General features: G+C 41.3%; 1 protein-coding gene across 2 annotated transcripts in view; it reads left to right on the forward strand.

The window, feature by feature from the left end:
• LOC124802403 overlaps positions 1–27,720 on the forward strand; it is a 104,953-nt gene that overhangs the window by 71,721 nt on the left and 5,512 nt on the right. For both annotated transcript variants that reach the window (XM_047263156.1, XM_047263157.1), the window contains 2 exons: positions 13,924–13,985; positions 21,693–21,739. In XM_047263156.1, coding sequence (XP_047119112.1) covers positions 13,924–13,985; positions 21,693–21,739 — 109 coding nt within the window. The remainder of the gene's footprint in view (positions 1–13,923; positions 13,986–21,692; positions 21,740–27,720) is intronic.

Here is a 27,720-nt window from a genome sequence, read left to right on the forward strand (position 1 = left end):
TATCCTTTCACCTTGTACTTTAATTCCACTCCTGAACCTTTCTTTTATTTCCATCGTTGCTTCCTTGATGTACAGATTGAAGAGTAGGGGCGAAAGGCTACAGCCTTGCCTTACACCCTTCTTAATACGAGCACTTCGTTCTTGATCGTCCACTCTTATTATTCCCTCTTGGTTGTTGTACATATTGTATATGACCCGTCTCTCCCTATAGCTTACCCCTACTTTTTTCAGAATCTCGAACAGCTTGCACAATTTTATATTGTCGAACGCTTTTTCCAGGTCGACAAATCCTATGAAAGTGTCCTGATTTTTCTTTAGCCTTGCTTCCATTATTAGCCGTAACGTCAGAATTGCCTCTCTCGTCCCTTTACTTTTCCTAAAGCCAAACTGATCGTCACCTAGTGCATTCTCAATTTTCTTTTCCATTCTTCTGTATATTATTCTTGTAAGCAGCTTCGATGCATGAGCTGTTAAGCTGATTGTGCGATAATTCTTGCACTTGTCAGCTCTTGCCGTCTTCGGAATTGTGTGGATGATGCTTATCCGAAAGTCAGATGGTATGTCGCCAGACTCATATATTCTACACACCAACGTGAATAGACGTTTTGTTGCCACTTCCCCCAATGATTTTAGAAATTCTGATGGAATGTTATCTATCCCTTCTGCCTTATTTGACCGTAAGTCCTCCAAAGCTCTTTTAAATTCCGATTCTAATACTGGATCCCCTATCTCTTCTAAATCGACTCCTGTTTCTTCTTCTATCACATCAGACAAATCTTCACCCTCATAAAGGCTTTCAATGTATTCTTTCCACCTATCTGCTCTCTCCTCTGCATTTAACAGTGGAATTCCCGTTGCACTCTTAATGTTACCACCGTTGCTTTTAATGTCACCAAAGGTTGTTTTGACTTTCCTGTATGCTGAGTCTGTCCTTCCGACAATCATATCTTTTTCGATGTCTTCACATTTTTCCTGCAGCCATTTCGTCTTAGCTTCCCTGCACTTCCTATTTATTTCATTCCTCAGCGACTTGTATTTCTGTATTCCTGATTTTCCCGGAACATGTTTGTACTTCCTCCTTTCATCAATCAACTGAAATATTTCTTCTGTTACCCATGGTTTCTTTGCAGCTACCTTCTTTGTACCTATGTTTTCCTTCCCAACTTCTGTGATGGCCCTTTTTAGAGATGTCCAATCCTCTTCAACTGTATTGCGTACTGCGCTATTCCTTATTGCTGTATCTATAGCGTTAGAGAACTTCAAACGTATCTCGTCATTCCTTAGTACTTCCGTATCCCACTTCTTTGCGTATTGGTTCTTCCTGACTAATGTCTTGAACTTCAGCCTACTCTTCATCACTACTATATTGTGATCTGAGTCGATATCTGCTCCTGGGCACGCCTTACAATCCAGTATCTGATTTCGGAATCTCTGTCTGACCATGATGTAATCTAATTGAAATCTTCCCGTATCTCTCGGCCTTTTCCAAGTATACCTCCTCCTCTTGTGATTCTTGAACAGGGTATTCGCTATTACTAGCTGAAACTTGTTACAGAACTCAATTAGTCTTTCTCCTCTTTCATTCCTTGTCCCAAGCCCATATTCTCCTGTTACTTTTTCTTCTACTCCTTCCCCTACAACTGCATTCCAGTCGCCCATGACTATTAGATTTTCGTCCCCCTTTACATACTGCATTACCCTTTCAATATCTTCATACACTTTCTCTATCTGTTCATCTTCAGCTTGCGACGTCGGCATGTATACCTGAACTATCGTTGTCGGTCTTGGTCTGCTGTCGATTCTGATTAGAACAACCCGGTCACTGAACTGTTCACAGTAACACACCCTCTGCCCTACCTTCCTATTCATAACGAATCCTACACCTGTTATACCATTTTATGCTGCTGTTGATATTACCCGATACTCATCTGACCAGAAATCCTTGTCTTCCTTCCACTTCACTTCACTGACCCCTACTATATCTAGATTGAGCCTTTGCATTTTCCTTTTCAGATTTTCTAGTTTCCCTACCACGTTCAAGCTTCTGACATTCCACGCCCCGACTCGTAGAATGTTATCCTTTCGTTGATTATTCCATCTTTTTCTCATGGTAACCTCCCCCTTGGCAGTCCCCTCCCGGAGATCCCAATGGGGGACTATTCTGGAATCTTTTGCCAATGGAGAGATCATCATGACACTTCTTCAATTACAGGCCAGATGTCCTGTGGATACACGTTACGTGTCTTTAATGCAGTGGTTTCCATTGGCTTCTGCATCCTCATGTCATTGATCATTGCTGATTCTTCTGCCTTTAGGGGCAATTTCCCACCCCTAGGACAAGAGAGTGCCCTGAACCTCTATCCGCTCCTCTGCCCTCTTTGACAAGGCCGTTGGCAGAATGAGGCTGACTTCTTATGCCGGAAGTCTTCGGCCGCCAATGCTTATTATTTATCAAAATTTAGGCAGTGGCGGGGATCGAACCCGGGACCGAAGACGTTTTGATTATGAATCAAAGACGCTACCCGTAGACCACGGGTTACCAGCACATATATTGCAGAAAGTGCATGAAGGGAATCTGAAAGATTTGTATTCGGCCATTCAGCTGGCAATGCAATGTGAGGAAATAGACTTGGCAACCGGGGTACGTGATAGTCAAGCAGTGTTTACAGCAGGTATAATATGTTATAAGTGTGGTCGTACAGAACATGCGCTGAGGCAATGTACCCAGTCACCGAGGAATAGAGGAAGGGGTGGAAATCAGCAGTGTGGAGGATGGAGAAGTGGAGTTAGTAGGGGTTGACAATCATTAAACGGCAGACGGGCCCCAAGACCCACCTAAGGGAGCTCCCGTTTAATTGCAGTGCTACGAATACGTATGCAGAGGTGAAATGTTCAGTGGTAGGATCCATAGGAACGAAAAAGTTCAAGATTTTTTTGAACACAGGGTCGCAAGTGTCAGTGGCTACTAGGAATATAATGGAACGAAGGAAGCTAGACCCACCACGTTATAGGTTGCGTGGAGTGTGGGATAAGGAGGTCACGCCTTTGGGGTTGGTGGCAGTTGTCTTTCGAATAGAAAGTACGATTTAAGGCATGCAGCATGGAGGTAGTACCATGGGTAAGAGAGGGCTACGACATGATCCTAGTAGTAGATTTCTTGCATCAACATCATGCCAAAATTGACCGTGGACAACAAACTGTGGAACTTGGTGGAATGATATTTCAGCTAGGGAAACTGTTGTCAGTGCAGAGCTGTCACGAGGGGTGTTCAACGTAATGAACAAACCAATTGAACCGCGTACATTAGCATTAAGGCTTCATTTGCGTGAGAATGTGTCTAGTGGCACCGGGAAGTTGCTTTGGGTAAGTCTACAGTTGAATCTACCTGTGGGTTCAGTATGTGTTATTGAACCATTGCAGGATAATGAAGTTTTGCGTTCATTGGGTTGTTTTGTGAAACGTAGTGTTGTACGTATACAGGAGAGGAACGACGGGCGAGTAGTTCCCGTGAACGTGTATAATTTTAGCGCTGTAGACGTGAATTTTAGGAAAGGCGTTTTAGTAGCAAATTTGGATGTGCCAGATGACGAAGACTGGTGTTTGAGAGGTAGGCGAAGCGATCAACCACTAACTGCCGATAGAACTGCATTGTGTGACAAAATTAAGTATTTGAAAGGAGGAGAAAGAGAGCATGTGGAAGAAGGATTTGTTTTTTTCCGCAAGGGCCGTTGCCAGCAACTCCATTAGTTCAACATAGGATACCAACAAGGAATGAAGTACTTGATACCGTAAACCATACAGAATACTGAGGTATTTGCAGCCGATTGTGGAGGATTTCATTGATCAGCAGCTTGCGGACGGTATTATAGTGCATAGTAATAGTTGATGGGGAGTGGGCATTGTTATTGTGCCTAAAAAATCCATGGATTGAACTAAGAAACACAGGTTCTGTTTGTTGCAACTACTGATACCTCAATAATAAGACAGTAACGGGTGCATACCCCATTCCATACATATTGGAGATTTTGGATCACTTAAGACAGTGCCAGTACTTTTCTACGATGGATTTGACAAATGGTTATCATCAGTTAGAGTTGGCTCTAGAGGATCGTCCAAAAACTGCTTTCTCTACTTCTGGAGGCCATTACCAGTACACTAGAATGCCATTCGGCTTGAAAATCACTCCGGCAACGTTTCAGAGGTTGCTAGACAGTGTCTTGAGGGGCTTGAAACAACAGCAGTGTCTTGTCTATTTGGATGACATTATAGTGTTTTCAAGTAGTAAGGAGCAACATAGACAGCGGTTAAGAGAAGTCTTTATGAGGTTAAGAGCAGTTCATTTGAAGTTGAGTCTGGAGAAGTGTCATTTTGCATTAGAAGAAGTAAAATATCTGGGTCATATTATCAGTAAGGACGAGTGCGAACGGATCCGAGGTTGGTATAGGCTGTAAGGGATTTTCGGGAACCGAAAACAGTTAAGGAAGTGCAATCATTCATCGGAATTTGCAGTTTCTATTGAAAGTTCGTGAAGGGTTTTGCAGATATAGCATAGCTGTTGACGCGATTGTTATGGAAAGGTGTGAAATTTGAGTGGACAGAAGAGTGTCAGAAAGCGTTTGACAAACTGAAAGAAGTGTTAACGTCAAGTCCGGTTCTTGTGTTTCCAGATTTTGAAAAGGAGTTTATACTAGCATGCAATGCATCAAATCGAGCATTGATGTGTGTTTTTAGTCAGGGAATTGATGGGAAAGAACATCGTGTAGCCTAGGCATCTAGGCAGTTTAATGCAGCGGAGAGGAAGTACTCAACAACTGAGAGGGAGATGCTTAGTGTAATCTATGGAATCACATATTTTAAATGTTATTTATATGGGAGAAGATTTTGGGTAGTGACAGATCATGCTGCATTGAAGTTGTTGTTGGAGTTGAAGGATCCGTCCACTAGGCTCACTAGATGGGTTGTTAAGCTTAGTGAATTTGACTACGAGTTGGTGCACAATCCTGGGAAGAAGCACAGTAATGTGGATGCACTAAATAGGAAGGTGTCAAAAGTAGAAGTCATAGGTTATGATCTAGCAGTGTGGCAAGAATTACAGGACACGGACAATGATTGTAAACTGTATTGGACGCAGCCACAATTTAATATGTACGACTGTCTTCTGTGCAGGGAAACAGAGTTAGGGCCAAGGGTAGTAGTGCCAGCGAAACTGAGGGATGAGGTTTTAGAGGAAGCACATGATCACGTGTTATCTGGTCATGGAGGGTGACGAGCGACGAATAGGAGAGTAGCAGAGGGGTATTGGTGGAGAGATAGGAAAGTAGATGTGGATCAATATGTTAAGAATTGTATACCAGGTGCGCAGAGAGCAGATTTGAGTCGGAAACAGATACAGCTACAACTATTGCCAGAAGCAACATGTCCATTTTCTTTGTTGGGGATTGATGTCTTAGGACCTTTTAGATGAACACCATTGGGGAACAGATTCGTTCTGACAATAATAGACCATTTTTTGAGGTATGTGGAGATGGTGGCTATGCCAAATCAACAGGCATCAATGGTCGCGCAGGCGTTAGTAAGCAACTGGATTTTGAAGTTTGGTGTACCAGAGACAATAATAACTGACCAAGGGACCGACTTCATGTCGGATTTAATGAAGGAACTGTGTAAATTGTTGAACGTAAAGAAGTTGAGGACGAGCGCGTTGCATCCACAGGCCAACAGGACAGAACGGGTACACGGAACAATCGGGAAGATGCTGAATTTTTATGTGGGTTCTCATCACCATCAGTGGGATGAGTATTTGAAGCATATTGTATGCAAATACAATGCAAAAGTCCATACAAATACCGGTTTGTCTCCATATGAGGTAGTGTACGGGCGAAAAATGCTGTTACCATTTGATTTGGTGAAGCTACAGAAAGGAACGACCGGTTAATCTGTATGTCGATTCGCAAGTACAATTCGGGATGTTTGGAAATGGGTACATAAGGCGAATACAAAGGCTTTGGAAAGGCAGGAAGAGGCAGTAAAGCGGTAAGGAAGTTTATCGCACTTTAGAGTGGTGCAATGGGTAATGCTGTCCAGCCCCTATACGCGAAAAGAGAAAACGAAGAAGTTCCTCACGAGGTATCGAGGGCCATACCAAGTTTTTGAAGCCACATCTCCCATTAATGTTAAGCTTCAGCTGCCAACTAGAACAACAATAGTACACATTGGGCAGTTACGGCCATTTAAGGGTTGCCCGGATGTGATTCCAGGCGTGCCATAGGAAGAAAAGAGGAAGAAAGAGAGATTGAAGAGAGGTGCTAAGCACAGAGAAAACCAGAAAGATAGAGTACAGCATGAAGTACTGTATGCTTTTCGATCCAGAAAGTAGTAGAGTATCTGTAGTTTTTCTTTGTTTCTGTGTAATGTATCACTGGGTTTGCGTTGAGTAATTAGGCATTGTATTTCCATATGTTGTATGTATTTTCAAATATAGCCTGCTGCGGACAGAAGTCCTTTTAATTTAAAGAGGGAGGAAGGGTAACGTTGACCCCTGTTCTCAGGTTACTGAAAAGGGAAGTGTGGCATCTGACATGTGTGGAGTGTTGTTGGAGGAGAAATCAAACGCAGTTCTGGAGAAATAAATGCGTCGGAGTAAATTTTGCGGCAAAGCCATAATAAATACGTGTTGAACAGTGTCAGATTTGTATGATTTCCTGTTTAAATTTTTAGTTATCGACAGTGCTGGGTCAGGAAAGTCGTGTTTATTGCACCAGTTCATATAATGTAAATTAAAGGATGAAAGTAGTCACACAGTCGGTGTTGAGTTTGGATCAAGAATAGTGAATGTTTGAAGAAGATCTGTGAAGCTGCAAATATGGGACACATGCATGGTGCAGTTATTTTTAGCCAGAGGGAAAGGAATAGACTGTCCAAGGGACATCGTGGAACCAAAATTGAGCTTACAACGGGTCGGGGTGCATTGGATCTTCTCCACCTATGAGAATTTGGTAGTAATAGCAAGTTGTTTTGAGTGGAGAGTATTTGCAGAAGCGAAACATATAGAGCTCGAGGGGAGCGGAATTTTAATCAATGGAACTAAGTGTAACATAATAGGACCAACCTTCCACCTGCCAGTCAATTTTAGGAGTCACGCAACTAAAAGTTATGCAGCCACAGCTGTATTGGCCAGAAGCCACTTTAGAGTTTTTGCCAAGGCAGAATCTGACCTTGTTCAAACAAACTCTGGAGCCAGGTCTGTTGAGATCCGTAAACCAGTTCATTTGAAAGCAAGAGGGACGCATATCAGCCGAACAGCTTGTGCAACATGTCGCTCAGTATAGGGAAAGGCAACGGCAAATAACGATCGTTTTGAGCATCTCTGTGCCAAGTGTCATTGCAGCCTTAACTTTGTTATGTGCTGTTTTCTTTCTGATTAGGCGGAGAGCAAATTCCAAGAGGAAACCAAGGGTAGTCCATGTCCCAGTGGATTGGATACTGAGGGCGTGATACGAGTAGGTAAGGGGTTGATCAAGCAGTGTTTGTCCAGTAAGGAATTTTAACGTTTTGTTTCATGTCATGGTTTTAAGGAGCACTAAACCACATTTAAGTTTCTAATAGTAAGGAAATATGCCATAGGTGCCGACCCATACAAGTTAAGAGCTAGTTAAGGGTCGACTTGGGGACTGGGTCCTTCCGAAGAGGGGAATAATGTAGCGGCACCACCATTTAGGATAGGGAGAGTTAGTTTTGTGCAATATTCTGAGCACAAGTTACAGCCAGGTGTGGGCCGGATTGCAGTGAGTTACGCATACCAACAGTTGCGAAGTAGAATGGAGGCCACAGGGCCGTTGAACCACTGAAAAGCATAAACGCAGCAGTTTGCATGGCTCAAGTTACAGGCAGAAGGGGCCCACTGGCACAACCTAGGTGTTGTGAGTATGTGACTCGGAGCAGAGCGTTAGCAAAACAGAGGTGCACAGCCCCATATAAATAGGTGCAAGTTTCTAACGAGATTTTTTCAAGTGTGGCAGCTCTCGTGGACGGCGGGGTGTGTCACACCACCAGTTACACGCTGCAGCAGCAGCAGCAGATGGGGTGCCAGCATTACAGTCCAAGGCGGTTCGCTGGTTCGACCCTCTTAGGCCGAAGTGGGGTCCGTAGCCAGCCATCGGCGGACCACTCCACGGCTCACTACCGCAGGCAGGCGTCAGGGCTTCCAACACACGCCGAAGGCATTCCGAGGCGAGGGCCGCAGTTTCGGACGCCGGATCGATCGTGGGCGTTAGTTGTCGCCGCGATCTCAGCCATGCCGGCAAGAAGGACGCAGCTGGTGGCCTGCGGTTCACACCGTGCAGTGCTGAGTCGGCAGGGATGCAGACCGCCAAGTCAGCTGCCTGCATCCTGACAATGCCGCAACTCCGCTGGCCAAGGCCGGCACGACACACCATTGCATTGCACAGGCTGCTGGGGTGTCTCCTCAGCATTGTGGGGCCCTGTGACACAGATCGAGGTGTACGAGGGCACTGTGGTTGGAAACAACAAATCATTTGGAAAGCTTTTATGAGTCTTAATATGGTGCCTTCTACCTTTTCCTGCTACATTTGGTCATCCTGATACATTCGATGGCAGAAGATGCCACTACACTGGAGTCATAAACAGTCCACATTTATCGCAGAAGAGGCACTCAGCCGGCATCACCCCCAGGTTGGGTGAAGGTGTCCAATCTCTCACTCTCTCTCTTCTTTTTGTTTTCCTTTATTTTTTAATTGGATATGTTACAGCAAAAGGTAATATTGCTCTGAAAGAAAAACCAATTATTGGTTTCAGAAATAAAGTCCAAAATTGTCCAACTTCACCCCATTTGTTGTCAGAATCTTGTTTGATTAATATATTTCAAATAGCTTAGCATATAATTTGAGACTGGGTGCTTCTGTACAAGTGACTTTGTGAAAACAGTCAAAGAAACACAATACAGTAAACATAGTAAGAAATGAATATGTGAAAGGCCATTTTTGTTCCATTCTGCAGAATGCAAATAACATCCTTCCGTGAATATCTATTCCTTTTCCAGTAGATCCATCATTTTCTTTGGTATTGAACATTCAAGTTACAACATTGTGGCAGTACATGACTAATGATTCAGATCAATTCTTTTGTGATAGCTTCCCACCATGAATTGAATGTGAAAGTAATTAAACACCAGGGTGACCACAAAGACAAACATATGTCATGGTGTCTTCGGTTAGTTGGTGCATATAGTGTTGGTAACCTGTGAATGTGGATGGCAGCACCATTGTTTGCTCTTACATCCCAGTGTCACCACCTTGTCTACTGACAATACTCTTAAGCATAGTATAGCTGTCTGTACATGGGTTTGTTTAATTTTTAGTAGCAAAATTAATTGTCCTATCTCTTTTATAGCATATTTATCCAATAAATATAAAATGAAGAGAGTGCAAAAGTACTCTAAGTGGTTGTCCTGCACTTTTCAAACTGTTATATATCTTGATACCGAAAGAGATAATGAAAATTTATGTTTGGAACACAGCTCTGTATGGATGTGAAACATGTGTAATGTAATGTACTCTCTCTCACATTTTATGTTACTGCTAGGCACTATCTAAAACGCAAATCGAGACCCTAGAACTTACAGTGCGAAGTTAACTGAAAGTTCTTACAAGACCAACAAACAAATGAACACCAATGTTTCAACACCATCACACTTATTAATGAGTTACATCCTGTTCAACAACACCTCCTAACTGTAGCACTGGGTCCTCTGTTATTCTATTCTACTGGTTCTCTTGTTATTCTTTTCTGCTATCAACATGTGATCTTGGGGTTAGAAAACTTGGAATACCATAATGTCACTGATATATCGCAAAGTCATCTATATGTATACTTATTGTTCGAGCATGAGAATCAATGTTTTACATTGTGTACAATCTTTGACCTAATGTCCAGAGTCACTACACTACCTCACACACACCTGACAAACTTCACTCTTCTATTATCTCTGCCACAAATTGGTTCTGTAGGGCATTGTCCTCTTACACTGCTATGTTGCGCCACTTTGCCAGTGGCCAAACTCTCATTGGTTTTTACAGTGCTGTGTTTTCGCCGTGTTTCCTACATCTACATATATACTCCGCTAGCCACTAAGCGATGTGTGGTGGAGGGCACAATTTGTAAAAGTCATATTTCCCCCCCTCTGTTCCACTCATGGATCGCGCGAGGGAAAAAAGACTGTCTGAACGCCTCAGTACGAGCTCTTATTTCCCTTATCTTTGAATGATGATCATTACGTGATTTGAAAGTTGGTGGTAATAATATATGCTCTACATCCTTAGTGAAGATTAGATTTCGGAATTTAGTGAGCAGCCCCTTCTGTTTAGCCCATCGTCTATCTGCACGTGTGTCCCACTTCAAACTTTCTATGAGATTTGTAACACTCTCGCGATGGCTAAATGTACCAGTTATGAATCTTGCCACTCTTCTTTGGACCTTCTCAATCTCTTGAATCAGACCCAACTGGTAAGGGTCCCATACAGACGAACAATACTCTAAGACTAATGTATTGTAAGCTATTTCCTTTGTTGAAGGACTGCATCACTTCAGGATTCTACCAATAAACTGCAATCTAGAGTTCGCCTTACCCGTTACTTGTGTAATCTGGTCCATTTGAGATCATTTCGAATAGTCACACCCAGATACTTGGCTGATGTTACCGCTTCCAAAGACTGATCATTTATTTTGTACTCATACATTAATGGGGATTTCTGCCTTGTTATACACAGTAGGTTACACTTACTAATATTGAGAGATAACTGCTAGTCATTACACCACACATTTATTTTCTGCAAATCCTTATTGATTTGTTCACAATTTTCGTGTGATACTACTTTCCTGTAGACTACAGCATCATTAGCAAACAGTCTAAGGCTGCTGTCAATACCATCAACCAGAACGTTTATGTAAAAGCAGAGGACCTATTACGCTGCCCTAGGGCACACCTGAAGTTACTCTTGTTTCTGTTGGAGTTACCCCGTTCAGGATGACATACTGCTCCCTGTCTGTTAGAAAACTTTCTATCCAACCACATATGTCATTGGATAGACCATAAGCACGCACTTTTTGTAGCAAGCAACAGTGTGGAACTGAGTCGAATGCCTTTCGAAAGTCGAGAAATATGGCATCAACCTGGGAGCCGGTATCTAGAGCCTGTTGTATATCGTGCACAAAGAGGGCCAGTTGTATCTCACATGACTGATGTTTCTTAAAACCGTGCTGGTTTCTGCAGATGATCTTCTCAGAGTCTAGAAAGGTCATTATGTCTGAACACAAAATATGTTCCATGATTCTACAACAAATTGATGTCAGTGAAATTGGCCGGTAATTATGTGCATCCGATTTTCTACCCTTTTTATAGATTGCTATGACCTGGGCCTTCGTCCAGCCTCGGGGAACTTTCGCTGTTCCAATTATCTCTGATAGATGACGGATAAGAATGGTGCTATATTTGTCTAAGGATCTTCACTGTTATATAATCCCAGATACAATAAACATTATGTTAGCCATCCTTTCGTTTGTTCGATAATTGAAAGGGGGAATGGTGCTGCAGTCCTCTATCGTAAACGAGTTTTTGAAAGTTTTATAGCTCATAACTGTTTCTAGGTTTTTACATGTATGTACTCAGATGAAACTTCCTGAACTATTGTACAGAAAGGTGTGCACTATTCAGTAGGTTTCATTTCAGTAGATTTTCTGCAGGACTGACATAGCAGTTGTGAACTTTTCTCTATATGTATTATTTATTCACATACTCTGTGTTTCGTGTTTTTACGAGGGCTATTCACAAAGTACAATACGTTTTGGAATTAAAAATAAATAAAGTATTGGAATTTTTTTAAAATTATATACAGATGAAAGCCACACTTAAATACTACTTTTCTACATAGTTGCCATTTAAATTAAGGCACTTATCGTAGTGATGGACGAGCTTGGAAATTCCTTCGTCGTAAAATTCGGCCGCCTCCGCCTTCAACCACTTGGCGACTGTCTTTTGGGACAGAAAAGGTGTGATTTTTGTGGATTTCCTGGAAAGAGGCACTACAATAAACTCTCAAAGGTATTCCCAAACTCTGCACAACCTCAGAAGAGCAATACAAAACAAGCGCAGGGGAAAGTTGGGCTCAAAGATCTTGCTGATTCACGACAACACCCGGGCCCACACGGCAAGTGCCACTCGTGAAGTTCTCAAATCTTTTAAGTGGGAGTTGTTTCCTCATCCGCCGTACAGTCCCGACCTGGCACCGAACGACTTCCACTTATTCCCAGCAATGAAGAAGTGGTTGGCTATGCAGTGTTCTGATGACGACGCACAGCTTCAAGAAGAGGTAACCATGTGGTTGAAGGCGCAGGCGGCCGAATTTTACGCCGAAGGAATTTCCAAGATCGTCCATTGCTACGATAAGTGCCTTAATTTAAATGGCAACTATGTAGAAAAGTAGTATTTAAGTGTGGCTTTCATCTGTATATAATAAAAAAATTTTCTAATACTTTATTTATTTTTAATTCCAAAACGTAATGTACTTTGTGGATAGCCCTCGTATTAATTCTCTCTCTCTCTCTCTCTCTCTCTCGGTAGATAGCGCTGGTAGATAGACACAATAAAAAAAACACACACACACAAAATTTAAAGCTTTCGCAACCAACGATTGCTACGTCAGGAAAGAGGGAAGGAGAGGGAAAGATGAAAGGAGAAAAAAAGGACAGGTATACACACTCGCGCGCGCGCGCACACACACACACACACACACACACACACACACACACACACACACACACACACAGATATCCATCCACACATATACAGACACAAGCAGACATATTTAAAGGCAAAGGCAAACTCTTTGCCTTTAAATATGTCTGCTTGTGTCTGTATATGTGTGGATGGATATGTGTGTGTGTGTGTGTGTGTGTGTGTGTGTGTGTGTGTGTGTGTGTGTGTGCGAGTGTATACCTGTCCTTTTTTTCCCCTAAGGTAAGTCTTTCCGCTCCCGGGATTGTAATGACTCCTTACCCTCTCCCTTAAAACCCACACCCTTTCATCTTTCCCTCTCCTTCCCTCTTTCCTGATGAAGCAACCGTTTGTTGCGAAAGCTTGAATTTTGTGTGTATGTTTGTGTTTCTTTGTGTGTCTATCGACCTGCCTGCGCTATATATTATTAATTTTTTTTTCCATCATTCTGTAAACTGGGTACCGATTTGCTCCATGAGCAAGTAACTTTGGCTTCTGTGGTTCTCCAGAACCTGATACATAAATAATAAGTCAACAGTATATTCCCTTATTAACACAGATTTGAATTACAACAACATTCTGACTATGTAATGTATTGATACACCACCAAAATTTCAGTTCAAAGCTCCCTCTCTAAACTTTCGTGTAATCGGAGTCCAGCATTTCCTTCCTTTGTGTTATGGCTTGAGACCGTATTCCATTACCTTGTAAGGCAACACAACTTCTTTTTGTTGCCTAGCACAACTAAAAATAGTGGCATTGTCACCAACATAACATGTAAAAGTAAAAAACTTGACACATGGACAATGGGGAGGACAGGAATGAAATGATTTGAAGTTGAAGCCTATGAAATTCAGTGTTAACTGTTCAGAGTAGCAATGGATTGATCGAGTAAAGAATGAAAACATTCTACAGTGAGCCACTATATAGAAAAAGTGGCAATAAAGAAACAGGGTATCTAAAAGATGGAATTGTTACGGACATGTTAAGATAATAGTCATTGTTGGAAATTGAATCTGTCAAGGATGGAAAGAATCACAGAGACAGGCCTAAACTCTTTATTTCATGTAGTTCACTGCCTCACTCTTGATTATCAAGTAAGTTATTTTGTGACATATTTTTGTGTAATTTTGCAGGAGGATGAAGAAATTGTACTGGACTTGAAACCAGAGCCTTATTTGGACAATCATACAGGAAGGTAAGGAAAAAAATAGTTTTTAATTTGGTATTTTTTTTTATATATCTGTTGTTGTTGTGGTCTTCAGTCCTGAGACTGGTTTGATGCATCTCTCCATGCTACTCTATCCTGTGCAAGCTTCTTCATCTCCCAGTACCTACTGCAACCTACATCCTTCTGAATCTGCTTAGTGTATTCATCTCTTGGTCTCCCTCTACCATTTTTACCCTCCACGCTGCCCTCCAATACTAAATTGGTGATCCCTTGATGCCTCAGAACGTGTCCTACCAACCGATCCCTTCTCCTGGTCAAGTTGTGCCACAAACTTCTCTTCTCCCCAATCCTATTCAATACTTGCTCATTAGTTATGTGATCTACCCATCTAATCTTCAGCATTCTTCTGTAGCACCACATTTAGAAAGCTTCTATTCTCTTCTTGTCCAAACTATTTATCGTCCATGTTTCACTTCCATACATTGCTACACTCCATACAAATACTTTCAGAAATGACTTCCTGACACTTAAATCTATACTCGATGTTAACAAATTTCTCTTCTTCAGAAACGCTTTCCTTGCCATTGCCAGTCTACATTTGATATCCTCTCTACTTTGACCATCATCACTTATTTTGCTCCCCAAATAGCAAAACTCCTTTACTACTTTAAGTGTCTCATTTCCTAATCTAATTCCCTCAGCATCACCTGACTTAATTCGACTACATTCCATTATCCTCGTTTTCCTTTTGTTGATGTTCATCTTATATCCTCCTTTCAAGACACTATCCATTCCGTTCAACTGCTCTTCCAAGTCCTTTGCTGTCTCTGACAGAATGACGATGTCATCGGCGAACCTCAAAGTTTTTATTTCTTCTCCATGGATTTTAATACCTACTCCGAATTTTTCTTTTGTTTCCTTCACTGCTTGCTCAATATACAGATTGAATAACATCGGGGAGAGACTACAACCCTGTCTCACTCCCTTCCCAACCACTGCTTCCCTTTCATGCCCCTCGACTCTTATAACTGCCATCTGCTTTCTGTACAAATTGTAAATATCCTTTCTCTCCCTGTATTTTACCCCTGCCACCTTCAGTATTTGAAAGAGAGAATTCCAGTCAACATTGTCAAAAGCTTTCTCTAAGTCTACAAATGCTAGAAACGTAGGTTTACCTTTCCTTAATCTAGCTTCTAAGATAAGTCGTAAGGTCAGTATTGCCTCACGTGTTCCAACATTTCTACGGAATCCAAACTGATCTTCCTCGAGGTCGGCCTCTACTTTTATATATCTGTAGATTTGTAATAAATCGTCACTACCTAGATTACTAACCAGAATCAAATATACTTGATAATTATACTCTTATTTTACATTAATACTTTAATGGTAGGTATCAGCATGTAGGAAAACAAATTATACCACCTAACAGTATTGAACAGCTATTTTTAGGCTATAGTTTTGTGGCTGAATAATAGAATGAAGCATGGTTTAGAGCATTATTCTCAGGCAAATTTTCACCAGTGTTATCTCTCATCTGAATTATATTTCTCTTATTAATGAAACAGCCTCATGTGTGGGCACCCACATCTTTGGTCTTTTCCTTACTTTATTCTCATCTGTGATCTTTCCTTACTGTGTTCAGGAACTTTAGACTGAATTTGTTAATCTCATTGTTTATCTTTCCCCATCCTCACAACAGGACAGCCCCTTTCAACCTGGTGTCTGAGTAACTTGCTTCCTCTTTCCTTCCAGATGAATTATTTACCAGTTCCAAAAGTTAAGTATAGCTTTTTCTGCTTTGAATTATGTTGTCAGCAGTACTTGGAATTTAACCTCCTGGTAATAAATACTGGTCAATGATCCTGTCTCCTAATAATTCTAAAGTTCTAGATGTGTGCATAATAAATCACTTGATTTCACAGCAACATGCTTGCGAAATAATTGAACTTGTAGGGAGAAAGTATAGTTGATTGCTGAGTGGATGTAACAGCAGCCACTAGTGCTATTGTTTTTTGACATTCCTTAATGAACTGAATAGTTGCTTCTATCTCATCATGTGATCTCTCTGTCTCCCTTATCATCTGCACAACTACAATGCCAATTCCCCCTTATGCTGTGGTGAGTCTTGCTTTTGTGACTATCTTGGCTGCAATAATGTGTTCACTATGCTGTTAAAAGTAGTTCACTGACATTCCTATTTGTTATTCATTATTAGGCCAGTTGCTGCATAATCCGCATTTTTTTTTTTTTTTTTTTTTTTTTTTTTTTTTTTTTTTTTTTTTTTTTGTACTCATTTGACGAGAAATCCTGTTCTTCCTACCATCACACTTCACTAACACCTATGATATTTCAGTTCCACCTGTTTATTTCTCATTTCAAAATTCTTCAACATAGTTGCATGATTAAGGGATGTAATACTTAATGCTCTGTTCTGTAGAATGCCTATTTTTCCCACTGATGACATCCTGATGGGTTATCTCTGCTTGGAGATCCGAATAAGCAACTGTTTTGTCTCGTGTGTATTTTGTCCAGGAGAATGAACCAGCAGCATGGCTGTCTGTATCCCTGATGCATGAAAGTCACCTGATTGTGACAAAGTCCATGGGTTCTAGGGGGGAGGCATTAAAGATGAGTAACGGTTTGCAAATTATATGTTCTGGGACGCAGCTGGTGTTACCCATGTTGATTTCCTTGGTCGTGGAACAACAATAAATTCAGACGGTTACATCACAATGCAGCGAACTCTGACAGCTACCAAGGGCCCGAAAGGAAAAGGGAAATGTGGCCCGAAAGGAAAAGGGAAATGTTTTACTGCAGCATGACAATGCCAAACCACACACTTCACGTGCCACCACAGCAGAACTTCAGAGGCTGAATCTCACCACTGTAAGGCATCCTCTACACAGTCCAGATTTAGCACTGTCTGACTTCCATCTGTTCCTAATAATGAAAAACGATCTGCGGGGACATTACTATGCTTCTGATGAAGATGTTGAGAGAACTGTGGGACTGTGGTTGCGGAAACAGTGTGTTGACTTCTTTCGTGACGGCTTCAGAAAACTTGTTCATCGTTGGCAGAAATATATCCAGTTGGTTGGTGATTATGTGGAAAAGTGAATATTGGTAATTAAAGATCACATTCTAAGGATTATTTCTGCATTTGATTCATTAAAATATTCCCATCCAAACCCAATTAACGAAGGTGGAGGCATTACTTTTCATTCAACCCTCGTAACTTTCACCAAGTTAAATGTCAAAACGGAGCAGTGATAATCCGAGTTGGTGATGTAGGACTCCTACAAGAAGTAGTTCTGCTGCAGCACCTGTAGAAGAGGGCTAAAGTACAGGATCCATAAGTAGGCAAGAAGGCAGAGACGGAATCCTGCACACAGCAATCATTGCGACTGCGGATGGAAGGCACATCACTAGACCTGTTCCACATGGTCATATGTCCAGAGATAGACCAGGATGGGGAGGATATGTAGAATCATTGAAACAATGCTTGTTCATTGCATCATATCTGTGAATTGTAATGATGACATTTTATGTAATCTCTGCAAATCTGTGCAAATAAAGTTATCTGGGTTTGACATTTAAAATCCACTTTCTAATTGTTCCCCAAAATATGTTGTCACATATTTAGCACTGTTTTAGATGTGATGCCTGATAACCAGCAGAAGTGTAGATCATCTGTCTGATACTAGCCAGTCACCATACAACAGTTATTGTTCCAAAAGGTGCCATTCTTTAAGTGGTGCCCCCCCCCCCCCCCCCCTTCCCGTTTACTGTTAACATATAATCTCTATTTGACTCTTAATTGGTGTGCACCTTGGTAATGCTACCAGGCCCCACAATTTATCCATGAGACAAAATATGGTTGATTACTACCATTGGTACTTGTGTTCATGAAGTGGTTTTAAATTCACTTAACAACAACTTTACTTGCATTTTGAGTGAGTTCCAGGGACAGATCCAAAGTTAATAGCACTTAGATGACCACTTAATAGCATTTATTTATTTAACTTTGACTTCTGATATTAAGCACCTTTTTGTTAAAAAGATGGTGGGAGGCATGACAGTACCAACAGATTTTCAATAGTGTGTGCAATGGAAATCATTCTATTCTTAACCATCAGTAGATCCTAATTCATTGAAGAATCAACCTTGCATCTATAAAACAGCTTCAATCGTCGGATTACTTTGCAAATATTTATGTTAAGCGTGTAAGCAAGAAAATGTTAGAAAAGTTTTGAAATGACGATTAAAAATTTGTTGGAGGTTGGTAAATGCTCTCATGAAACAATGGCGGAATGTGATCTGGATAATTTGCACTCCATTTTAACCAAAAACAGGTTTTTCACTCATCCTAATGTTTATGACTTCATATTATCCTGTTGATAAGTTATACAATTATACAGGTACGTTCATTGGTATATGTGGATACTGTCTGTGAATAGTGTTCCAAATAGAGTTGGTATTAAAGACATCAGATGTCATGGCTGATGCTGCATGGACAGCGAAAATGTAGTAAGCAATAAATGTTTTTCCATTCACAATTTTGTGGGCTATCAGTGAGAAAAAGTTTCGTAAAGGTTTGAAATTATGTGTCAATTCTGTTGGGAGTCAACAAGTGCTCTCATTCTCAAATACTGGATAAATAAATTACACGATTTGCAAGCCGTCAGCTACACTGCCTCAAGACAGATGCACAGTCTCTAACTGTAGTATTTGTCTTATTGTGTTAAGCTTTTGATATAGGATTGTACCTCTAAATGAAAATATTATGACAGCATCTTGAGTTTTTAAATTGTATCAATAATTAGGCAAAATGCTGAAAATCAGATTTTTGTTGTCCCTGGAAGCTATTACGAGAGTCACTCTAAAAGAAATGCACACTATTTTTGTAAAAATACAGTTTTCATTCTGCATTTGTGAAAGTTTTACAGTGTGTAGATACATCCTTCCTGCTTGTTTTCAAACTTAGTTCAACCTGTTCCCGTGAGTGGCGCCATTACAGCATGTCTTCAAGGCGGCTGCTACACTTGACGTTTGTCAGAAGCAACATGCTGTCATAGAATTCCTGTGCTGTGAAAACGATACGGTGGGAAACATCCACAAGAGGTTGATAAAGGTGTATGGAGATGGTGCTGTCGATCGCAGTGCAGTTAGCATGTGGGCAAGCAGGTTATGTGATGAAAGCGGGCATGGCAATATTGAGGATTGCCCTTGCAGCGGCAGGCCTCGTACTGCACACACTCCAGACAATGTGCAGAGAGTTAACGAATTGGTGACTGCTGACAGATGCATCACAGTGAACGAATTGTCACACTACGTTGGGATAGGGGAAGGAAGTGTTCGCAGAATACTGAAAGTGTTGGCGTTAAAAAAGATTTGTGCCAGACGGGTTCCCAGGATGCTGACAGTGGTTCACAAAGAAACAAGAAAAAGAGTATGCAGCGAACTTTGGAACAGTATGAGAATGGTGGAGATGAATTTCTTGGAAGAATTGTGACAGCTGATGAAACATGGCTCCATCATTTTTCATCAGAGATGAAGAGGCAATCAATGCAGTGGCATCATGCAAATTCACCCAAGAAAAAAAATTCAAAACCACACCTTCTGCTGGAAAAGTTACGGCTACGGTGTTTTTCGATTTCGAAGGACTCTTGCTTGTGGACATCATGTCAAGTGGAACCACCATAAATTCTGATGCATATGTGACGACACTGAAGAAACTTCAAGCTCGACTGAGCCATGTTCGACCAAATCGGCAAAAGCAGGATGTTTTGCTGTTGCACGATAATGCACGGCCACATGTCAGTCAAAAAACCATGGAAGCAATCACAAAACTCGGATGGACAACACCGAAACACCCACCTTGCGGTCCTGACCTGGCTCTGTGTGACTATCATGTCTTTGGGAAACTGAAAGACTCTCTTCATGGAACAAGGTTTGAAGATGATGACTCCCATGTGCATGCTGCCACACAGTGGCTCCAACAGGTTGTTCCAGAATTTTACCGTGCGGGTATACAAGCGCTGGTTCCAAGATGGCTTAAGGCTGTTGAGAGGGGTGGAAATTATGTGGAGAAATGAAAATATTGTTCCTAAAGGAGATATCTACACACTGTAAAACTTTCGAATATGTAGAATAAAAGATTGATTTAAAAAAAAAAATTGTGTGCATTTCTTTTGGAGTGACCGTTGTAAATAGACAACCTGCAGTTGGTACCGGGTTCCAGGATAGTTGCTTATGGGTATAGATTGCCAGATGAGGTACTGTAGCCTTCACATCCCACTTCAATTGCTACGGGTATGAGTGCTATGTTTTTGAAACCTGAGCCATGAATCATACTGAATGATCTTTGCAGCTCACGTGTGCTACTGAATCACAAATAGCACATGTTTTGGTCACAAGGACATAACAATGACATTGCCCTTGGCCCTATTTTTGCTTGTTGGGACACATATGTTCTCTCACAGTGGAAGTGAAATGAACAAGAATACAATCTTTTTGCATTGGACGAAGCTTGATCTTCCTCTTATGAAACAAATTTGCAGTTGTATACACTGCATCGCTTTAACTTTTGTCTTACATCCACCATAGTCTCACAAAAGACAGTGTCATTCTTTGCCATCTGATCCCAGTGGTCAGCCATTTTTGTTGAGTCAGTGCTACACTACAATAGCAAGATCATGCATCAGTATAATTGCGTAGGCTTCCCCGGCCAGAGTCAGTCGACATAAAAGTTTTCTGGGTTTGGTACCGCGTCATAATGTAAAAACTACTGCTGCTATAGAAAAGCCAACGTTTCGGCCACAATTGCAGTGGCCTTCTTCTAGACCCAGAAGAAGGCCGCTGCAATCGTGGCCGAAACGTTGGCTTTTCTATAGCAGCAGTAGTTTTTACATTATGACGCGGTACCAAACCCAGAAAACTTTTATGTCGATCATGCATCAACTTCCATACTAAGTCAATGCTAGTCTTACACTCTTGCATGCTTCAGTAATAGGGAAGATTTGAAGAGTAGGGAGTTGCTGTAGTGCCACCATTCTCAGACTCATTGTATTCACAGAAATGTCATGGGAAAGAAGGATGCCAATATAGCTTAGACGGAAGAGTGTGTGTAATCCTCATCACTGGGCTCATACTTGCTCTGTTTCTGATCTCAACTACTTATCCACCTTCCCTCAGCCACAATTTTTCTCTCCAGTCCTCTTATTAATAAACATTTTGCTGCTGGTGGTAAGAGGAATCTACTGCTACTCCTGCCTTCCAACTATTGCTCCTTCTTCCAACATATATCTCCCCTCTCCCTACTGCCACAATCGTTTACTCTCCCTACCCTCCTTCCTTCATCACATCTCTGCCTGAACAATCATTCATAAGCAGGTAATGTTGAGTTACCAAAAGAGTTGGACATGCTTTTAGATAAGGATGAGAACTTACTAAAGTTTCAGACAAAATCCATTTTACACCCCTCCCTGCAACCACCCCCCCCCCCCTCTCCCTCTCTCCCTCTCTCTCTCTGTTATCCCTGAGACCTATGACAAAAAATGAAAAGAAAGGTAGACTGTTTTCAGTGCAAAAGGTACATTAAATTTAATGTGCCTATCAGAAGCCTCCTAAAGTTAGTATTGTGTGTAATACTTTTGCTTTGTAAATAAAGACTTTCTTGCTTGGCCAACACACTTATGCTCTTACCATGTAATCATTTTTTTCTCTTTATTTCAGGATGCATATGGAGCCATACAGCAGCCATGATCAATCTTGGTCATCTGGTAGGTCTGCTTTCAGTTCTCTCTCTGCAAGTTTTTATGATATTTAAAGCACATATGATTCTGCAACCAGCCACTAAACTGACGAAATATTTAAATAAAATGGGGTCAGTCATAGGCGAAGCAGGTGTCCGATGTCAGTTCATTGTAAAATACTGGGAAAATGCAATGAGTCCACAAATAAAATTGCTTAGAAAATACTCATGTAACCCATACTAGAATATTGTGTATCGACCAGCAGTAACAGGGATATTATACATATACAAATAATGGTACCATTATTGATCACAGGTTTGCTTAAACTATGGAAGATTATCATAGTAATGTTTAAAAACCTGAATTGTTAGACTATTGAAGATAGAGACAAATTATCCCTCTAGAGCCTACATAAAAAATGTCAAGAATGACTAGGTATTACACCGTCCAATCTCGTTAATTTGACCACGTTTCAAAACCCTGAATAACCACCTTTTGCAGCACAGACTGCTGCGCGATATGGAGGAAGAAAGTCAGTGGGATTCTGGAAGGTATAGACATGGATCTCGAGTCATGCCGACTCCTGTACCATGGCCAACTGTGCTATGTTTCTCAGTTGAGGATCCATGATGTGTACAGCCCTATTGAGGTGGTTCCACAGATTCTTGATTGGGTTTAAATGCAGGGATTTTAGTGGCCAGGTGAGTACGGTAAACTCATTCAGGTGCTCTTCGAACTGTGCTCGTACACTGGAGCTGTGGGGCATATTGCATTGTCCTGCATTTAGTGGTGAATATGGTCCCCAAGGATAGATTCATACTTGTGTTGGTGTATTGTGACTTCCAGTGTGACAAGATCACCCAGGAAGTGCCATGAAATGTTCCCTGGACCATAATGCTCACTCCTCTAGCCTACTAGACCCTTCTGATGATTGTTGCAGGGTGTTTGCTTTCAGTTGGATGGAACATAAAACATGATTCATCTAAAAAGGCCATCTGTTGCCACTCATTGGACATCCAGTTGCGGTTTTGACATGTGAATTCTGCCTTTGTCACCAATAACAGCACAATACGTGTTTATGAACGAGGCGTTTGCTGTAGAGGCCCAGTGCAGCAACATTCACTGTACGGTCATTGAGAAGACGCTGTTGGTAGCCCCTTGTTTTATCTGGGGTATCAATTTTCCAACAGTTGCTCATCTATTTGCTCGTACACATTTCTACAGCTGTTGTTCACCCCTGTCATCTATGGCCTGCGGTGTACAATAGTTTTGCACTTGCTCCAATTTTGGATAGCACTATTTTGCCTTGTACGTTATGCTTTAGCCACAGCGACACATGAAAAGTTTACAAACTTAGCCATTTTGTAAATGCATCCACCCTTGGCCTGAAAGCCAATAATTTGCCCTTTTGGATGTCAGGTAAATTGCTCCATTTCCACATTATGGCAATGACTGCACTGTTTTGTGCATCCCCCAATATCCTCTATATACCCTCCTCAATTGCTAGTGCTGCCACCTGCTATGAGAAGCCATGGAACATTGATGTCAAACATAGGCGGTGGTCACGTTAATGTGACTGGGCCATGTCACTAATCTAAAAACCAGTAACATTACCAGCTGTACCAGATGTCAAGTTGGTTTTGTTTGTAGATGATAAAAATATTGCATCAAAAAGCAATAAAGGTATAGTGCAAGCAAGAGTGCTTCATCAATAATTGGTACTTAGCTTGATCATTGTCACAAAAAAATGGAAAAAAATGCAACTGACCAACCACCTGTCAGTAAACAAAAGAATAAAAAAATGAGGAACATAAGAATAAATAAAACAATCGTGCCTCAAATATTGTTTTCCTGATTTCCTGCATTACTTTGCCTCACAAATGTCACTTTATAAGGACCAGCAGTAGTTGGACAACATGGTGGTATTCCATTTGTCTTGATAATGCTTTACCATTTGAGAAATGTAGTGGAAATAGTCTCTATGTTTATATCTAATGGCACTAGGGTTATCCAGGAAGACCTCATGGTGAGCTTTGATGTTCTTTCACTCTTTACTGGGGCACCTCTGAGATACGTATCTTAACCTTGTAGGAGAGGATTTAGAACTTTTGCAAGTGAAACTCTTTGAACTTTTCCTCGCAGAAGGCTAAAACCTGTGGGATGGAAATTTCTACAAATAGATGGATGGAATGGCACACTAGGAGCGGTGGTAGCCAATATGTTGGAGGGTGTTGGAAGAAGCAGCTCTTTAGTCAACGGTGTGCAAATCCACTTGTTTTTTCCAGTATATAGATGATGTGTGTGTGATCTAGATGATGGCATCTGCAACACTTGTAGCACATTTGAACTCACTGCACTGAAACATCAGTTTCACAGTGGAGATAGAAGAGAAAAACCAACTTCTGTTCAAGCAAAGGCTAGATGGCACACTAGGACACTGTTTACTGCAAATCAACACATACAAATATACTTGAATGCTGTCATGATCCTTCACAACAAGGAGGTTCGTTGGCACAGTAGTGCACAGGACTTGAGAAATCTCCAACTGAGAGAGTTTGGCAGCAGAGTTGCAGCACCTGCAGACAATCACTGCCAGGTTAAGTTTGTCATAAAACTGGAGGAGCCCAGTCCACAACTTGCAGAGGAAGAAGAGAAACCTACTGCATCTACATTTTATCCCTTGCATCAATTTAAAATATATGTGAAAAGTGGAAGAATACTCAGGTAACATAACGTCAAATGCGCATCTCATCCACCACCCAAGAAGAAAGCTTTGTCACGGTCTGTTGAGGATAACCTAGAACTCCAGAAACCAGGAATCTACTACATCCTGTGCTAGTTTGGGATAATGTACGTAGGTCATACCACCCAGATGGTTCAGGAAAGATGTGTGAACAGAAGTGGTACACAGATGAGGAATAACTGACACAGTCAGCTGCTGCAGAGCACAGTATCTCCAAAGGACATAGTTTGAATTATGACAAGAAGAAGTTATTAAAACAGACCAGTTTATTTTGGAATTACAGTTTAAAATAATCTGTAAATATCTGACTACATTATGAGCTGAAAATAAAGACATCCAATTAAGTAAGGCAGGGGATACTACCATCAGTGCACTCAAAGTATGATGGCAATCTTTGAGGCGATCTCTTGATGCTATGCCAACTGAGTAGATGACATCACACCACATGGACATACCTCCTTTCGATTAGCAGCATCCTGACCCCCACACTGGTGTCATGGATCCTGAGGATCATGAATTGTGTTCCACTGTGTGCACCTCTCATCCCCCTGCCTCCTTTGAAGAAATGTGCCAGCATAGGTGCACCCAGGTACCAGGGGACAGTGCTTGACAGTAGAACGGAGGCTGTATATAAGATGGTAAACAGCAAAAGATAAACCAGCCTTCGGGGCTGCTACAAGGTGTAAAGTAGGCAGCTTGATGAAACATCACACCATTTGGATGATGCCACCCATCTGTATACAGGTTCCAAAGAACATATCAAAAGTGTTTAATTTTGCTGGCATCATACAAAAATTTAACTTCACGTAGTGAAGTGGTGTGTGGTATTATTTTGTGTGTGTGTGTGTGTGTGTGTGTGTGTGTGTGTGTGTGTGTGTGTGTGCGCACGTGTGCATATGCGTTTGCGTGTGTGTGTGTGTGTGTGTGTGTGTGTGTGTGTGTGTGTGTGTAGATGGTACCCCAGTCTATTTTGTAACTAAAAGCTTCTAAAAGCTTCTGTGATTATATTGCTACAGTATAGAACTCATTATATATGACTATTTTATGTCTACCTTGTTATATATATACATAGAACCCTACAAAGAAATGGAACTACGTCTCTTGAAGTACATGAGTCTCTCATTTATTTTGGTATCTTTTACCTCGGTAATAGAAATTAATGTAACTTTCATATCCAGCCTTTATCCTGTGGGGCTCCGAAAAATACATTACTGACAATCAGAGTGATACCACTCGTACATCACTGCAGTTATGTGAACAGCCCTGATTGTTCTGAACCAGGAATGGAAATCCTGCAAATGGAGTTTTATATCATAAGTTTCGTGGATGGTAGTGGGAACTGGCTGCTGAATCATCACAAGAAAGTTACAATTTATTGTGCAAGTGAGTACAATTTAGAGTCGAAATTCAAAGAATTAACCCAAGAGAGGAGCATATTTAATTGCACAACACGCTCTGACATTGCTATGTTCACTCTGATAATGTGACTTGAGTATGACCAGGTTCCTCATATAAGATTATGTAAATCTTTATCCTTTTTTTATAACCCTCCAAAATTAATGATTGGTGGTAGCCAAGGAATGGATTTTCTGAACAGGTTATTGTTGTGAGTACCAGAATAATTATTGAATTTATTCAGTTCAGCAGACACAAATTAATTTGATTGTTATTAAGTGGTAAGAAGAGAACAGTTAAAATCTACACAGTAAACATTAAAATAGCTTCTGTGATGGCTGGCATTCTCCTTATCCAGATGTACTGCACTAAATTCTATGTGTATCCTGTCACTAGTCTAAAAAAATAAATAAATAAAAAAAAAAGACATAAAGTGGCGATCGATCTAGCAAGATGGAGCAGTGCTGATCAAAGTATGCCAGTGGTGCCTATATTTACCAGTAAAAACTGCAGCTGTACCCGGTGCTGCAGTCATTTGTCTGCATTGCTCGATGAGTTGCTATGTAGGTGACCGATGGAGCTGCAACTGCGACGATGCGCAATTATGGTTGACCACATTTTCTTGGGTAAAATTACTACCTCCATACTCCATAGCGGATAATATGAAGTGCAATGACTGCTCACTAAAGAAGTCAGAACATGAATCCCGTTTCTCAGATCAAGCTTACTCTCAGTTTCTCGTACCCAGCACCAGCGGCTGCCCAATCATCTTCTAGCAACAAAATTTCCATCAATCCCCTGTCTTTCCTCCAGACATTGTGTGTGTGGGAATCATCGCCCCATGTCACACTGTTTGAGCCAATGGGTGGCTTCTGGGAGGAATTTTAAGTTGAAACGTTCTCGAGGCTTCTGCGTTGCTAACAGAACCATTGAAATGCTTCTTCAGAGTCCCATGCCAAGTGCAAGGGTGTAGGAGATTTATAAGGAATGCACCTCACCAACACGGCCGGTAGTGGTGCCAGACCCGTCTTTTGTGTTGATACGGCACCTTGGCCGCAAGAAATTGAATCTGGGGCAGATTTTCACGTAGTGGAGAAATTGCAGCTTTGAGTTTTACGGTACGGGATGAGGGCGCCACCCCACCCCCGTCCTGTACAAAGGTAATGACTGCACACTGTCAGGGGTAGTGTGTCCACTAGCTTTCTCTCGGGCCACCTCTGGAGGCCGCTATAAACCGCCCCGACTTGGCCATTCCCTCTTTGTGGCTCAGTCACAGAAACCGAAGTTAACTGAATTATTTTCATCTACTAAAAAATTTGCTATTTGCGTGAAATGTAACATTTAATAACCACGTGCCCCACTTGGTTACTCCGGTTGAAGAGAACTACAAATATTCAGAATGATTCGACAAAACCATATGCAAACTGCATGGTTGTCTATTAAAAATATAAGTTTGGCGAGTGATGTGGGTCTTGCACTCATTGTGGAGGGGACACATCGGTTGCCACAATGCAGTAGCTGTTTCACAATAACTGATTCTCTGACTATGGGGAGTTATCCTCAACTTATCACCCTGTGACAGTATAGGTTAATTATGTAAAGCCTTTATAGTTGTCAGAAATAATTGTGGAAAATGTAGTATGTGAAGACATCTTGTGCAGTTTCAAGTAATTGTGATAGTATACTATGTTCAGTTGTATCAAAAGAAATCTAGTTCTTACATGGTGAAGCAAACACTGAAAATGTATGACGCTATTCACGTATGATAAATGATGTTTTATAAATAAACAATGTGCATCATCTGCCTCTTAATTATTGGACTTTCGTAGCAGCACTACATTTGTTGTTTGTAGTCTCTTGAAATCACTTC

Source organism: Schistocerca piceifrons, chromosome 6, assembly GCF_021461385.2.
Source record: "Schistocerca piceifrons isolate TAMUIC-IGC-003096 chromosome 6, iqSchPice1.1, whole genome shotgun sequence".
Classification (NCBI taxonomy): domain Eukaryota; kingdom Metazoa; phylum Arthropoda; class Insecta; order Orthoptera; family Acrididae; genus Schistocerca; species Schistocerca piceifrons.